Source organism: Gymnoscopelus braueri (assembly GCF_963280865.1).
Source record: "Gymnoscopelus braueri genome assembly, chromosome: 11".
Lineage (NCBI taxonomy): Eukaryota > Metazoa > Chordata > Actinopteri > Myctophiformes > Myctophidae > Gymnoscopelus > Gymnoscopelus braueri.
The window spans coordinates 24,397,882-24,415,298 of record NC_137613.1 but is presented as its reverse complement, the minus strand read 5'-3'; the positions used below and the strand labels follow the sequence as shown (position 1 = coordinate 24,415,298).

The following is a 17,417-nucleotide window of genomic DNA, read 5'->3' as shown; positions in this document are numbered from 1 at the left end:
TCTGAGCGTTCCTAGATGGAGGCTGTATTATGAACTTAATGTGAACTCAATAACGCCGGAGTCAGGTTAAGGTTTCTTCCCAACAGCGACGATATGGTCCTTTAATAAAGTGGTTCTCAACCTAGGGTGCAGAACCCCCCGAGGAGGCGCCAAAGATCACAGCCCCCCCCCAAAGGTCCTGCCGCCCCCCCCCCCCACCCCCCTGTGATCTTTGGCCTTGTGTTTTCAGATGGTCAAACATTTTCCTGACCATTTCTCAGTGGTTCTCAAACCTTTTCAGGTCAAGGACCGTGCGTGTGTGTGTGTGGGGGTGGGGGTTGCTTTAATATTAATATGAATGAAACGTATGGGAAATTTGCTATCCAGCATTACGGCAGCTTATTCTTTAGCCTGGTCCATGGAGACCCCTAGTGCTTCTGGATTTCTATACAACCAGGAACTTCATTGACCTGCTGGTGTCCCAGGTCCTATAGGGGCACAACTCCCTGGTTGGATAGACCAGTGGTCCCCCACGGACCACCCATCTGAAAACATCTTTTGCCAGGGACCTCATGAGAGAACATTTTAAAATATCTCAAAGATTTTCACAATTCTTCAATATTTTCTGGAAATGTCGCAAAATTAAGTATAACATATGGTGGTTAAACTGATTTGGATGCAATATTAACCTCCTCAAGGACTCCTGGGTGTCCCCGGCAACGAAAACATTTTCATTAACTGAAATGAATGGAAACGAGAATAAAAATAGATAAACTGAAACTGTATTGTGTGTTTATAAAACTAACTAAAACAAGCTGAAATTATAGACAAAATGCCCTTAGTTTTCGTTTTTGTCAATTTATAAGCTTTTTGGGATGATATGAAATCTAATTTATTTATTTAGCTGTACCAGCTTTATACCAGCTGCAGCACCACCGTTTTTATTACACAATAGCCTGCACTTACTCTGGCCCTTTTCAATCCTGCACCTGACAAATAACCGAAAGTATAAAAAACTCAAACTATTAGCATTTTCAAAAAAAGAAAACGCTCTAGTAACTAATTAGAACTAACTGAATTAGAAGGAAAAAAAGTCAAAACAAACTAAAACTAAACTAACATGAAATATCCAAAACTATTATAACCTTGGTCCCCGGACCCCACTCTGGCAACCAACTGGGATAGAAAACCAGCAGTACCAGCAATCCTTGTGGACCATGAATAACCATTTGCATTGCACCAAACATTTTACTGTGTCTGCTGCCGCGCTGGCAGCTTCTTACTAGAGGGTTTGGCAGCTTGAATTAAGAGTTTGTCGGCCTGCTGCTTAAACAATATAGAGAGCCAAACAATTATCTGATGTATCCACCTGGCAGAAGAAGTACCTTAAAGTAAATGCTTGGTCATTCATTATGAAGATTACAGCAGGGCTTGATTGATTATGTTAGACAGTGTCAGGTGTCAGGAAAGTAACTAAGTGCATTATGTACTCAAGTACAATTTCGAGGTACTTTTAGCTCACGTTTTTCAATACTTCCACTCCACTACCACTTTTTATTCCACTACAATTATTTACTAAACTTTAGTTACTACTTTGCAGATTTAGATTATTATTACAAAACATATGTTAACCACTTATATGCTATTTTATTCTACTGCTATTTGAAAATAGCAGATGTACAAGCTCTCAATGCGTCACATTGCGATGCGTTGTGAGCTTGTAGTTTGGCAATTTTCGAACGATTTTGAAAGCTTTAAAAAATGTGTGAAATTGAATTTTGCATATAGAGTACTTTTACTGTTGGTACTTTTTTTCATGCCAATAGTTTTTTACTTTTACTTAAGTAAAACATTTAATACAGGCCTTTTACTTATAATAACAGAGTATGTCTACATTGTGGTATTGCTTCTTTTACTAGAGTAAAACATCTGAGTACTTTTTTTCCACCACTGTACAGCATCTCTCTGCATGGTCTTGGTGTGCCAGTCTGTCTCTGTCCTGTCCCTCTCCTTCTCACTTTATGGTGTGTGTTTCTCTGTATGCTCCTCTTTTGTTTTTCCCACCTTGCAGCTTTGCACGCACTGGGAAGGGCTCATGGCTAGGGAAGGGCTCTCCAGAAGGTGGGAGCGAGCCATCTGCCATGTCTGTAGAGAACCTTATGTTCGGAGCCGGTTACTGCAAGCCTGTCATCTCTGAGGTACATGTCACTCATTCCTATAGGGCTGTCACCAATGTCACAATACAATACATCAGTGGTTCTCAACCTTTTCAGGCCGCAACCCCCCATAATAATCATATTTGAACTGGGGAACCCTCAAAATAATCATATTTGAAGTGGGGACCCCCCCAAAGAATCGTATTTGAACTGGGGACCCCCCAAAAGAATCATATTTGAACTGGGGACCACCCACCTTAACAAGCACTTGGAATGTAGGAGTTGAGGAATTACATTTAGGCCTAGTTTGACTCGGTTCCACAGATAAATGTAGTGAAAATAGCCGATCTACAAGCTCACAAGCTTGTAGATCGGCTATTTTCACAATTTTTGCCTCTTTCTTATATTATTTGACAATTTGGCCAATGTTTGACCAGTTTTTATAGTATTAGTAGTTTGTGGATTACTTTTGATGCAGTAGTGGTGTTATTTCTTTTGTGTTATGACCTTTCCTCGCCTTTTTTTTAGGTATTAAAAAGGTCTTAAAAGTCCTTAAATTGTCACTTCACTGTCATCTGGGGACCCCCCCCAAAATTTTTTATAATAATGTGGGGACCCCCTGGGGGTCCTGACCCACAGGTTGAGAACCACTGCAATACATGATGTTGGGCTTATGATAACGATATGACTACATTTTACGTTTTTCCAATTATCAACTATCAACATTGCCAATCATCTTCAGTTCGCTGTGGTGGAGTCTGAGTTAATAATACGTTTAATAAACTTTATTTTCTGAAGCACTTTACCATGATACCAGAGAGGGTTGCTTGTAAATCCTTTGATCCAGTCTTGGATATCTATTAAGTTCACGCAGAAATGCAAAGTATTATCATTGCTTCTTGCTGGACTTTACATTAAAGTAGGTCAAGGAGGCCTGCAGAACAAGCATCAGCTGTGAGTCAGTTGCATTTCTCCCCAAAAAGCCCTTGAAAAGGCTCTGTGCATAACTGTAGCCAAGACCACAGCTTCTGAACAATTCTCTAGCCCCATGGTCACTGAACTAAATATTAGACCCAGCCGTCACAAGCCACACAATCTTCCGAACATTCTGACACTAAAATGGATTTTTTTTTAGAAAGACAAATCAGGAGATATTTTGACACCCCTACTCGTCCCAGATCAAGAGTTCCAAACACAGACTGCAGCTCACAGTGACCCAGTGTCATCGGCCTGCTTCCCTCAACGGTGGCTGCTTCTTGTTCTTATTATAATAAAGCACAATCCATGTAAATCTGCCAACATCTCTGTGCTCTTATAGCTGAGGGGAAGCAGGCTGATTCAGTGTCATCCAGAAGCAGTATAGGGTCTCAGGGACACAGGGACTACAAATCCTGCACCTGCCTCCCTCTTGCACACTGGGTACCCAACAAATATTTGTCAGATACGATGCACTATGCAGTGGAGCCCCAGACACTTTCATCCTGGTGGACCTATTATTTTTCAAAATATCAATATCTACAAGCTCACAATGTGACGTGTTGTGAGCTTGTAGGTAGGCTAATTTTGCTATTCATCGTATGATGACATATCTGTTCTAGGGATCAATGGACGACTTCAGCCATTTTCAACCTATCTTCATGTAATTTGTCCTCACTAATGCTCATGGGAAAAAAAATCGACCCGGTCTGTGTCTCACAGGAGAGCTGTGTACACTTCAGAAACCCACCTGCAGTGACATAATCGTTTTCAGGATTTCTTTCCAAACACAATTTTTATTAACGTGACCAATTATATGAAGAAAGGTTGAAAATGGGTGAAGTCATCCTTTAAGTGGTTGAAGACAGTTCCGGAAGGCTGGCATAGAGATTGGTATTAGGCTCTAAGCACAGCAGCCATTATTGGAAAAGAATTTGACCTCTTCCTTACTTCCTTACCAATTATACTAAATTAAGGCTCTGTTCCATTCAGGTCAAACGAGTCAGGGTGCTGATATTGTGCATGTTGGCTCACTGGAAACACTGCTACACCAGTGGGTCTCAAAGTGTGGTCCAGGTACCCTCATGGTTCCTTGAGGGGGTTCCAAAGGGCCCCTTACGGGTGTGGGTCTGAGAGTGTACAAATGGAACCAAAAAGACCTGTCAAGGAAGTAAGGAAGAGGCCCAATTTCTTTACAATATGGCTGCTGCACATAGAGCCTATATGAGTAACTCACGTGCCCAGGCACATGTAGAACACATGCAGTCTAAACATCTGGGAGTGATAGCACTCCTCATCTGTTATGACGGCCTGGTCGTCTCACGTCTCTTTCTCGCCTGACACCTCGTTTTACTGCCACGTTCTGGAGCTCATTGGGCCAGGCCAGCGAGTTACGCGCAGGCTGACTAAAAGGAGTAGTTCACCCAAAAAATGACTTATTTTCTATCAATTACACACCCCATGAAGCATTGAATTCATGGAGATATTTTTGTTTTTGTCACATTCCTAAGCCAATAATTTGATGACCGGCAGTCTCTGGTAGGAGACTCAATTGACCTGCAATTGAATCTCCTACTGAGAAGCCACAATGTCATCAAATTATTGGCTTATTGGCTTAAACAAAATAAATCTCCATGAATTCAAGGCTTCATGAGATGTGTAATTGATAGGAAATACTGTAAGTATTTTTTTGGTGAACTGTTCCTTTAAGGGCACATACCCGGTGTCACAAAGCTATGCGTAAAGAAGCAAAGGGCACGCACAGCACTGTACGTCACTTTCTTGGTCTGACGATTCCAGCTGGCAGATTGATTGCACTGGAGGGAGGCAAACCGGAGGCAAAACTGGAGCCAAACGTTTGTTGGAATGCACTGAAGTCAATGAGAGCTAGGTGGACAATTTCTGAATGATTGCGCCCTTTGTCAAATTATCCATTAACGACAATAAAAGAAGACACACTGCTGTCTTGTTATTTTTATGTGCATACTATATAATTGTATTCAGGTATCTAAAGAGCACAGAGTCAGTTTCTGAGTATGGGCTGTTATCGTGAGACTGTCAATTATTGACAGCCTGTCCAACCAATACTCACGATGACAGAAACTCACTGTGCTCTTTAGATACCTCAATACAATTATATACAGTAATGTAGTGTGCCAACAGTGTCTCACCCCAAAAAGTCATATTGTGTCTTATTGACCAAACGTCAACATTTGACTTGAAGGGGGGGCAAATAAGGCACATGTTGAGTTTTCGAGATTTCCACACTCCAAGAATGCGGAAGTCCAGTTCTCAGCGTTTTTGACTGTCTGACAAAAAAACTGTTAAAACGACAGAGGCACGCTGTCTCAAACGGACTTGAGCCAGCGTTGTGAAGTCTGCTTGAGCCGACTCAGTGCCGTCCGAGTTATGTCCCGATATAGGGACAGAATCGCAAATCATATTTCCCCCAAAAGTCAACATGTGATTTTTTTTGGCCCCCTCTTCAAGTCACATGTTGATGTTTGGTCAATAAGTCACAATATGCCTTTTGGGAGTGAGACAGCGTTGAATGTGCACATCCAAAAACAAGCAATCAGAAAACATTGTGTGTGATATGTCTTCTTTTATATCCCTGAACCCATTGACTTCAATGCATTCCATCATAGCTTCCGGCTTTTCAGCTTGAGCTTGCCTCCCAAGTGCTTCAACTGGCTCATGCCAGGCGCAGAAAGCTTCTATTCCTTCTTCATACAGTAATAGCCTTGGTCACATGTGCGCTGACTGACTCCAGGGCATCAACGTGGCCACGTATCCAGAGGTGCAAACCTCACCATAATGGCTGTGTGCTGCTGTGCACTGTGCAATGGCCAACGGGGGCCAGCCATAACGACGTGCCTCTCTCATCCCACTTCCCTTCTGGCTGTCTCTCCATCGTTTCCTGTACGGCACGCTGGTGACGGGTTGTAAAGCGTCTGGTTGGTCGGCCCGGTTCCACTCCTCCCTCCCCCGCCCCCTCGCTCTCATGTCTATCACGTGTATCTCTCTCCCTCCGTCCCGTGCACGTCACAGACTACGCTGTAAATCTTAACGAGAGCCCGGGTTGCCCCCCCCCCCCGTCCCCCCCGCCCTCGCTGAGGTTTTTTTTTTTTACACTGAACCCCCGACCGGGCACTTTAATAAGCGCTGCGTTTTGCCAGGCGGGAGAGCGCCGTTTGATCACAGTAATGAGTTCTCCTCTGTATCGCCACGTACCACATACTGTAGCTGCAGGTGAAACCTGTACACAAGCGGTCTGTGGTCTCTCCTACCTTTATTTATTTAGAGCCTTTCTTTTTTTACCTGCGGCCAAAGTACGTTTTCAGCACTTTCCCTTTAACACCGTGGCATTTCCTTATAAGCCCCGTTTGTGTTGTTGTTGCAAAATAGCACGTTGCGCTTTCCAGTGATATCAGCTGAATTGCAGCGCTAGCCTCTCACAGAGAAGGTGGGATGCAATGTACCGCCAGTCTTTATTCTGCTCCACTGGTACTTTTAAACTCGAGGATGTGTTTGGTTTGCATGCCCACGCTGTCTATAACAGGGGTTGTCTGTACAGTATGTCTACATATATTGTATGTACTGTATCTAAGGAAGAAAGTAGCCCTAGGAACCAATGCTTCCCCGCCGAGCCATGTGACCCATAGGGCAGGAGCCGATCTCAGTGCAGACGCTCTAACCACAAGGCCACTGAGCTAGTACTGTTTGTGTGTGTGAGTGTTTGTACTGCATGTCCCTTCAAAAGTTGACCAATCATAGCTCTTGTCACAATGTGCATTAAGACAGTCACGACAAACAGAAGTACCTCTGGCCGCGAAAAGCTGAAATGCCTAGTGAAGTGAAAGTGAAGCTCATGAAGAAGTGTGACATTTGGATCCTAGTTGAAAATCTGTGTCTTAAGGCAACTCCGCACCAAACAGACTCGTCCAGACTATTGCAGACTACTCCAGACTGCAACAGACTGGTATTCGGTTGGCAAAAGTTACCATTTAAGTCTGTCAGCCGACTGGCCATTCATGTGCTAATTTGACTTTTAGCGTGCCAGCGTTGCCAGGTCTGCTTATTATAAGCGACTTTGGGCTTGTTTCCCTGCAAAGCCACTTAGGGATGTTCCCAGCGTTTTTTCTTCACTGACGTGCAGTGGTGTAAAGTAACTAGTACATTTACTCAAGTACTGTACTTAAGTACAATTTTGAGGTACTTTTACTTTACTGGAGTATTTCCAATTGTCTATACTTGTACTCCACAACAATTATTTGAAATGTTTAGTTACTAGTTACTTTGCAGATATAAATCATTATGAAACATACATTAACCACTTTAGCCCTATTTTATACCTAAGCTATTTGAAAATAGCAGATCTACAAGCTCACAACGTGTTGCGATGCACGCGTTCTGAGCTTGTAGATCTGCTATTTTCAAACATTTTTGTACTTTTACTTTTGGTACTTTAAGTACATTTTTATACCAATACTTTAGTACTTTTACTCAAGTAAATGTTGAATTCCGGACTTTTACTTGTAACAGACTCAGAGTACATCTATTGCATTCAAGCCTGGAATTTCATCATTTTAGGGGCAAGGCCACTTGGCCTTTGGTGTTGTAATTTTTTGGAGGGCACAAAGGCCCTGCCCGGCCTTCCTGCCAGGGCAGGAAGGCCATCCAAAAAAATAATAACGATTTTTAAGTCCAAAAATGATTTTTAAGTCCACGGAAATAATGCATTTAACTTGAAGGTTAAGGATGATTGTATTTTAATATATTATAAGAATAGTATAACTATCTGTGAAATATTACCCATTTATTTCACAAAATAATGTGTTGGCAAATGACCAATATTTAGTTATATAGGTCTCAATATGTCACATTCAGCCCTGGACTTCACTGACTGAAGTAGGGGTCACATTAATCACATTAGATTCACAGAATGTATTTTACCCACAAGTTATTTTCATTCAAATGAAATGTGAATGAACTTGCACTAATAATGACTTTAGTTGATTTTTCACTCTTTAAAATATAGTATTTCTTAATTATTAATAATTACAGCTTGTAGATTGGCTATTTTCACGATTTTAAATTGTTTTTAAATAATAATAAAAAAGGAACATACAAGATTTCCACCCGACAGCCATAATATATAGCCAATATATGGTTCTGTATCAGTATATGAGTCCGTTTTTGAAGATTTCATTCTAATTGGCTACTATGCCTGAATATGAATTTCATGAGCCTGGGTAGGTCACCTGGCTTGGCGGAGATATGCCCTGTAGCACACTCCGCACAGCAGCAGCAGCAGCAGCAGGTGAAAGCAATTCACTTAATTGCTCGTTCTCTCTCCCTCTTTCCGTCTCCTCAATCTCTCGCTCGCTCTTTCTCTCTCAATCTTTCACTCTCCCTTTTTTCTCTCCCTCTGTCTCTCCCTCTCTCTCTCTTTCTTTCCTTCTCTCTCTGCCGCTTTTTACCTCCCTCTCTCCGTTTCTCTCTCCGTCTCTCTCCCTTTCTTTCTCCCTCCCGCTTTCTCCGTTCCTCTCTCCCTCGCTTTCTCTCTGTCTTCCTCCCCTCTCTCTTTCTCTTTCTCTCCCCTCTCTCTTTCCCTCTCTCTCTCTCTTTCTCCCCCCTCTCTCTCTCTTTCTCCCCCCTCTTTCTCTCCCCCTCTACCACTCTTCCTCTGTCACTATCTCCCTGCTTTATGAGCCTATTCATGCAATGCTTGAACTCCCACTCAGAAGGACATGTTTACATACTTGCGCATTACATATTTTACATAAACACGGATGCATGTGACTCCGTCACTGGACAAATTTACACACCAGCTCCCAATCACCACAGCGCAAAAGTAGGGCAAATCAATCAATCTCTCTCTCTCTGGGAGCAACAACAAGAAACAGTGAATGTAGGTTTTCATAGACATGGTCGCTTGTTTCTCTCACATAATCTGGCAACACCGACAGCGCTCTGTTGTCACTGCGCTACCAGTCGGCTAAAAAGCTGAACATGTTCGGTCGGCTCTGGGTCGGCCGAAAAGGTCCCGACGGACCCCCCGACGGACCCCTAACCGACTGGCCGACGCTTCCCGAAGCCAATTCGGCCCAAAATCGGGCCGACTCAGATTGGTCTGGAGAGGGCTTTAGTTGCACCATCGTTGTTATTGTGAAGCAATTTTGTTGTTATTGGCAAAGTATTTTCAATTTCAATTTCAATTTCAATAGCTGAAGATTGGACACGGAGCTAGGCCACACTGTTATTAGACTTTACTAGACTGCTCTTTCTCAGACCCGCGGGCCGACAGGTAAAGATATTTGTGATTGTTAGGTTCTCGGTCCATCCGATTCGCCACACTCCGGGTAAATGGGACACACACGCCGAGCTTGAGACTGAGCGGTCAGACATTGTCCGAGTTATGCCAGAGACAAATTTTGTGTGACATGTATACAGACAGACAGAGATTCTGTGAGTTATGCTAGGGACTTGTGATGCGCGGATCAGGTTTTTTCATAACCCGCCCCGCACGGGAGCGCAACCCACCCCAACCCGTCCCGCAAAAAATTGATATAAATCAACGACCCAGCCCGTCCCGCAACCCGCCAAAAAAACTAACTGACACACAAGCAAGTCTATTCAATTGCTTTCCAGAGAGAAAGAGAGAGAGGGGGACAGAGGGAGGGAGAGAGAGAGAGAGAGAGAGCGTGCGCACGCGAGAGGGAGAAGGTGTGTTTTGGTGTTTTTTTACCTTCCGTGGGTTGACCCGCTTCGCCCGCCCCACGATATTTGCGTCGTAATCTAGAACCCGTCCCTCCGCCCGCGTTCAACCCGCGGGACCTGCGGGCTACGGGTCGGCCCGGACATCACTACTAGGGACACATTTTGTGTGACAGACAGACAGACAGACAGACAGACAGAGATGTCTTGTTTATTTTATGAAAGGAGAACAGATCGCTGTTATCTCTGCTATTTTCAGAGAAAAGCAAACCAGTATAAAGGTGTAGGCGAATGACTCACTGTTGCATGTCTTCTTCAGTCTGGTCTGTCTCTCTAGGTTTTCATGGAGTCATAACAGTGGTTCTCAAAAGGTCTGTAACTCTGAGAGCGTACACATGGAACCAAGTGGACCCTTGTACACTCTCAGAGTTATAGGGGTCCTTGAGACCATTTTTCAGTTTTAGAACCACTGAGTTATATTATAATAGAGTCAGAGTCATCTTACTGTGGCAGATGGGCCCACTATGACTGGCTGTCCCATGATGCACTGCAGCAGTGATCTGCGTTGGCGCCGATCCAGTTAAATCCTGACTGTGACGCATGTGTTTTGCTTGTGAACAAGAGGTTTAAAATAGGTGAAATGAGTCCAGTCGGCCGGTCTTTTAGAACTGGGACACATCCCGTGCATAGTCAGAGAGAGAGAGAGAGAGAGGGAGAGAGGGAGAGGAAGAGGGAGAGAGAGAGAGAGAGAGAGAGAGAGAGATAACTGTAGTTTTAGGATAATGACTAGTTCATAGTGAAAAATAGCTATTTTTCTTTTGCCCTCGACTCGGAGCCTAAGCCAGGCAGGCCCTCTATAAAGGTAAAGAGAAATTATGAAAGTAAACATACAGATGTTCCTTCCTGGTGTCGGTACACTGCAGCGTTGCAATTACAGAGTACACGCAGGTATGATGATAGGGCCCACAGCTTTACTGGCTCGGGGCAAATTACAGTACGTCCCCACATACACGGGCCTTTTACATGCCTTTCAAATCTCCGAGCCCCACTGGCGCTACCCAAAAACATGACAGCCACGGGCTGAACTCTGTCGGTATCTGTGTCAGGTCAAGGGCCAGTGGAGCAGGGACAGTCAGTGGTCGAATTCAGGAGCAAAACATTTTAACAGCTGATGTCTAAACCAATGGTGCTCAAACTTTTTCATGTCAAGGACCCCCAAAATGAATTTGGCCGCGGACCCTCATCTGAAAATATTATGTCCCAGGGACCGACATTTTTTTTAAACTTTATTTTAAGATTCTTTGAAAATAGCAGATCTACAAGCTCACAACGTGTCGCATTGCGACACGTTGTGAGCTTGTATATCTGATCTTTTCAAATTGCTGAAGTATATATAGGGCAAGGCATGGAAAGTTTAGTTGTATAGCACATTTCAACAACAAGGCAATTCAATGTGAAAGGCAATCCAATGCGCTTTACCCTAAAGTGTTAAAGTGGTTTTGCTGGGGAACGCCTGGAACCCCCCTCCATCAAGGACCCCTGGGGGTCCCCGGACCCCACTTTGTGAGAACCACTGATCTAAACTGATAGTTGTTAGCACAATTGACCAACCAATTTGCAAATAATTTACACATTATTAAAATGGTTGGTGTTTTGTAGAGGCAGTACAATGGACAGAAATAACTGTTCCCTAACCCTAACACTACACACACACACGCACACACACACACACACACACACACACACACACACACACACATCTCCATATTCTAACATTTTTTTTTTTTTTTTGTAAATTAACGCCCTACTTGATCATACTGCAGCGTCACACAAGAGCTTGTAGATCTGATACTTTAGCTATTTTTGAATTTGAATCCTGAAAAGTTTTTGGACATATGAGGTTTCCACCTGACAGAGACGTTAAATATTCTCTCTGCTCTGACAAATGATCAACCTAAATCAGGGGTCTTCAACCTTTTCAGGCCAGGGACCCCCAAACTGATGGGGAGATGGAGCAGGGACCCCCTACCTCGTAGGGTAGGGCGGGCTAGCCTACACATATATTGTATATTTATGTATACAATTGTGTTTTATATTGCCTGCTCCTATACGCACCTGCCCCAGTAGGTGTGCAAAATAAGAAATACTCTACAAAATATGTATAAACATACCATGTTATTGTGCATTGTGCCTCCATTTATCTGTTTGCTATGGATTCATGTTATGTTTAAAGACAATTTGACATTTTGGGGAAAAAAAATATGTTTTATTTTTTTCAAACAAAAATATTGTTTAATCAAACAACAATTTCGCGGACCCCCTGCAGTACCTCCGCGGACCCCCTAGGGGTCGCGGACCCCCTGTTGAAGACCTCTGACCTAAATGATTATGTTGCTCTATCCTCTATTATTCTACTGACATTTTGATTTGACGATTAACCCATTACGACCTGAGGCGATTCTTACAAATGTTTTCTAAATCCTAACAGTTTTTTGAAAAAAAAAGATTTAGAAAAAGATTAAGATTAAAAAAAAATAGCAGATCTACAAGCTCATAGCGCGGCACTCGGTGCCGCGCTATGAGCTTGTATATCTGCTATTTTTGAATAGCAAAAGAAATCTAAAGTGACACAGATGCGTTCCAGGTCTTAATGCCCTTTTAAACTTTGTACCTTTTCAACATGAGATCATTTGTCTTTTGAGACGTGGTGGACACTTTGCCTACCATGTCTTAGACCAGTGGTTCTCAAACTTTTCCAGGTCAAGGACCCTCAAATTGACACTTATTAGCCCGCAGACCCCCATGTGAAAAGATATGCCAGGCCAGGGACCCCCATAAGAGAAGATTTTTACGGCTCTAGCAGTGATTCGCAACCATTTTAATTTCAAGGACCCCCAGTTTGACATGCATTAGGGCTACGGACCCCCATTTAATGGCATTTCTATCTCTGGGACCCCAATTTATATTGTAAAATCAATGTTAATTTAACTCTGAGAGTTTACAAATGGAACCAAATGGACCCGTTAGGGTACACTCATTTGTACGCTCTCAGAGTTACAGACCCATAAGGGTCCATTTGGTTCCTAACTATCCATCATTTAGCTGGGGACCCCCTGGAACTCCCTCAAGGACCCCTGGGGGTCCCTGGACCCCACTTTGAGAACCAATGTCTTAGACCATGGGTCTTAAACACGGTTAGGGTTATTTTTTTTTTACTTTAACCACTTGAACCCTAATGCATCCCTATGTATGCCTATTCGCCAGAAATGACAGCTATACAAGCATGTGTCACGTTGTGAGCTTGTAGATCGGTGAAGGCAAAAAACATGAATTTACACAACACCGATGATAGTGCTGTCAAACAAGCCATCTATGAACATAATATAAGTGGGGGTCCCTGCTTCATCTTTCTCTCAGCTAAGGGGTCCTTGGCCTGCAATATTAAGGTTTGTGGGTTGGTTTCCTGCCCTTGGAACCCTTTTTTTAAAGGTCATAGCGAAGAAGTGTTACATCCTCAAAGCGCCACGTACAAGTATTGATCTGTTTTTACAGCTCGACAACAAGCTGTTTTTAGGAGCCACTTGTGTCTAGCTTTTTTTGATGTAGCAACCAATTATCAGGAGCTCCCTTTTCAAGGTCAAGCAAAGACAAGCCACTACAGCCCTCGCCACGGAGGCCGTAAAAATCCAAGCATGTGTTACATGTCCGTTATTAACGACGAGTCGCAGTGTGGAAAGTAACTAAGTAAATTTACTCAAGTACTGTTACTTGAGTCAAAATTTTGGGGGACTTTTACTTTACTTGAGTTTTTTAAAATGTCAATACTTAATACTTCTACTCCATTACATCTCAGAGGGAAATATTGTACTTTTTTTTACTCCTCTACAATTATTTGACATATTTTGTTACTAGTAACTTTGTTGATTTACGTATATTATTATTACAAAACATAACGTAAGCCCTATTTTATACTTTGGCTATTCAAAACATACATATCTACGTACAAGCTCACACGATGCGATGTGTTGTGAGCTTGTACATCTGCTTTTTTAGAAAGATTCTGTCAAACTTTTAAAATGTTTGGGAGTTTTACTTCGGTACTTTTACTCAAGTAAAATACAGACCTTTTTACCAGTTACAAACTATTTAGACTCTTTCATAGATTTCTGCATAGACTTGTTTTGACAGCACTATCATCAGTGTTGGATTAACGTGTGTTTCCAGACATAACTTGACCTTTGGCTCTGTACTTGGCCTGCTCTTTTCCCCCTTATACCAAACCTCTCTGCCGAAAATAGCTGATCTACAAGATTGGCTATTTTCGGCAATGGTCCCTCCAGAATAGGAATGCTAGGTTTCAAGTGGTAAAAATAAAGTAAAAAAAAGATCTCCCTAGGAGTCCCGGACCCCCTGTTGACTCATGCAGTAGGCCGAAAAAGACATTAATAGCCATAAAATGCTAAAATCAGAGAACAGAGAGGTGACTGCTGCTGACCTACATAGAGCATTTCCTCTGTCTCCCTCTCCCCAGGGCAGCTTTTATGTTCCCAAAATTGTACTTAAGTACAGTTACTTGAGTAAATACTTAGTGACTTTCCTCTCTCTCTCTCTCTCCATGCAGGGTAGTTTTTATGTGCCCAGTGAGAGCTGCCTGCAGAGAGCTCACACGTGGCACAGAAGACTCTGCCGCCTCCTGCTGGCCGCTCACAGAGGCCTGCACACGTACCACAGTGCACTGATGAAGGAGATCCCACAGCTGCAGCAGACCTCGTTAGACCTAGGTGAGCTTATGATGACTAACCTTTTCCTTATGTACCTTTTCACTTTCTCTCTCTTCTGCACTGTAACTGTTAATATTCCCTGGGCTAAGCTTCTGAATATACTGTACACCTAGGTGAGGTTAAGAAAAAAACTGTGGTTCTCAAAGTGGAAACCACAGGGGGTCCTTGGTGGGGTTCCAGGGGGTCCCCAGCAAAATGAGTTAATAGCATCCATAGTCAGTTTAACCACTTAAACCCGGATATTCTACAGTTTATAATCTTTTCTTTTTACACAAACCCTGTGGTCAAATGCATGTCAATTCGGAAAACCATCACTATTATTTCCTGGGCTAAGCTTGTGAACATACATGTGTGTCCACAGAGGAGCTGCCTGTAGAAGAGACTCTACACCAACTCACAGTGGAATTACAGGTAGGTGTGTGTGTAACTGTGTTTTCATGTGCTGCAAGGGATTTACATGTTAACCCATTCAATCCGGGAACGCATCTGTGTCATTTTAGATTTGAGCTATAACCATTATTTTATACTTTGGCTTTAACAAAATAGCAGATCTAGAGCTTGTAGAGCTTGTTTTGAGCTATGAGCTTATGTTTTGTAACTCAAAACTTTGCTTCTGGAGGTCCCAGGAACAACATATTTTGAGATGGGGGTCCGTGGCCAAATACATATCATTTTGGGGGTCCTTGACATGAAAACGTTTTGAGCACCACTGATACATCAACATACGTTTTTCAGAAAACTCCTTTAGATTTAGAAGACATTTTTAGATTCCCGGATTGAATGGTCTAAACAGCCTGTGGTCCCTTTTTGGCAAGCATGGGTTGCTTGATATAGTTATGATATCTGCATAGGCTGTTATTTATTATTATAGCTCATAGCATATAGCAGTGGCAGGTTTTGCCCTCTCATCTTCTCCTCCATCCATCCATCCCATGGTAGCTGCAGGAAGGCCCTGAGAAGGTGGCGGAGCAGATCAGCAGAGACGTCAGCCAGCTGTGTTCCCAGCTGACCGCCCTGTGGAGCCACTTCCTGGAGGTCGCTGTGCTCAACCCTCACATGCTCTCCTATCTGGCCCAAGAGCACCACACACTCAGGGTGAGACAATACCTGCTACCTTAACCCTAACCCTAACCCTCACATGCTCTCCTATCTGGCCCAGGAGCACCACACACTCAGGGTGAGATGCAATACCCATATGTCCCCCACACCACCAGAAGCACTGTTTGAAGGGTAACATTTACTTAAAGGTATCATGACATTCATTTTCACTTTTTTTATTTTCAATGTTTTATTTGGGGTTTTATGACCTCAATTACACCCAAAAAACCTGAACTTAAAACATTCAGTGGATTTTCTGTGGTCTGGGGTTTTCTGAATAATTAGGCTGAAAAGTAATCTGAGCTTGGCCCTTCGACAGTGAGGTCACTGTCGAATAATCCCGCCCACTCTCCTCCTCGCCCCTCCCCTCCCCTATCCTTTCCTTTGGGGGGGGCGGAGCATAGGCGATGATTGACAGGCAAAATCCCTCACCAGCGACACCCGCAGGCAAAGATTTATTTTTTCATTGCAGTTGAAAAGGCTTTAGAAATGTGAGAGAAAAACACCTGCCATTGATCACTGGAATGGAATTTTCACTTAAAACTTTTTGTACACTTTTGAAGGACCAGGACAAAGACTTTGAATGTGGTGTAAAAGTGAATGTCATTAAACCTTTAAAGCGGCACTATGTAACTATTAATTTTAATTTTGTCCAATCCGTATGGTAGAGTATGGTAATACAATATAACTTATACAATTGGGGTGGTTGTATTTTGTCTCCCTGCTCTTCTATTGAGATATTTAGATCGTGTCTCACCTAGACACACGATCTGACACAAACTTTTGTGGCCAAAAGGTTTGACCAAGCCAAAATATCAAGGCACGTCTATATTCATACAAGCGTATAGATCGTCTATTTTTTTTAAATGTGTGAATTAATTCATTACATTTTGAATGTTCACCTATAATGACATGCCCAAAATAGGGATGCCTGGTTCAAACAACAACATTATTTCACTGTGTAGAATATCGCCCCTATATTGAGAAATGAGTGCGCATAAAGTACTGATATAGTACATTAAAAGAGAATACAACTTTAGTCATTACTAATTCAAACTTTTTTTTGTATGATTCTATATATTGCATCAATAATGTGAGGTTGTCAAAATCATCCAGTATGCCTCGGTACACCGTGTGGGTTTACACATGGGAGTATAATGCGTGTGTGATGGGTTAATTATCCTGCAGAGGCCCAGCGCTGAATCCTCCAGACATTGATTGATGTGATAGTTTGGTTAACCCATTTAGACCGGGAAATAATCGGTAATTTTTAGATTTATTTGGCTATTCAAAAATAGCAGATCTACAAGCTCATAGCGCGGCACCAAGTGCCGCGCTATGAGCTTGTAGATCTGCTATTTTGTGAAAAATTATTCTTTTGGCAAATCTTGGAATAAATATATTTTAAAGCAAACATTTGTAACTCAAATCTTTGCTTCTGGGGGATTCTACAAATGTCTTCTAAATCTAATCTAAATCTAAACAGTTTTTTGAAAAAACATATGCTGCTATAATCAGTGGTTCTCAAACTTTCTCCTGTCAAGGACCCCCAAAATGATATGTATTTGGCCGCGGACCCCCATCTCAAAATATATTGTTCCAGGGACCCCTAGAAGCAAAGATTTTAGTAAAAAATGTTCCCTTTAAAAATATATATATAATCAAAGATGTGCACACATTTTCACAATAAAAAAGAAAAATAGCAGAT

General features: G+C 42.5%; 1 protein-coding gene across 1 annotated transcript in view; it reads left to right on the top strand.

Moving 5' to 3' along the window:
• Positions 1 to 17,417, top strand: part of fam135b (family with sequence similarity 135 member B) — a gene marked incomplete at both ends in the record, with an annotated part of 65,188 nt that overhangs the window by 29,195 nt on the left and 18,576 nt on the right. Inside the window, 4 exons of the mRNA XM_080442600.1 lie at positions 2,051 to 2,177; positions 14,452 to 14,611; positions 14,973 to 15,022; positions 15,551 to 15,706. Coding sequence (XP_080298726.1) covers positions 2,051 to 2,177; positions 14,452 to 14,611; positions 14,973 to 15,022; positions 15,551 to 15,706 — 493 coding nt within the window. The remainder of the gene's footprint in view (positions 1 to 2,050; positions 2,178 to 14,451; positions 14,612 to 14,972; positions 15,023 to 15,550; positions 15,707 to 17,417) is intronic.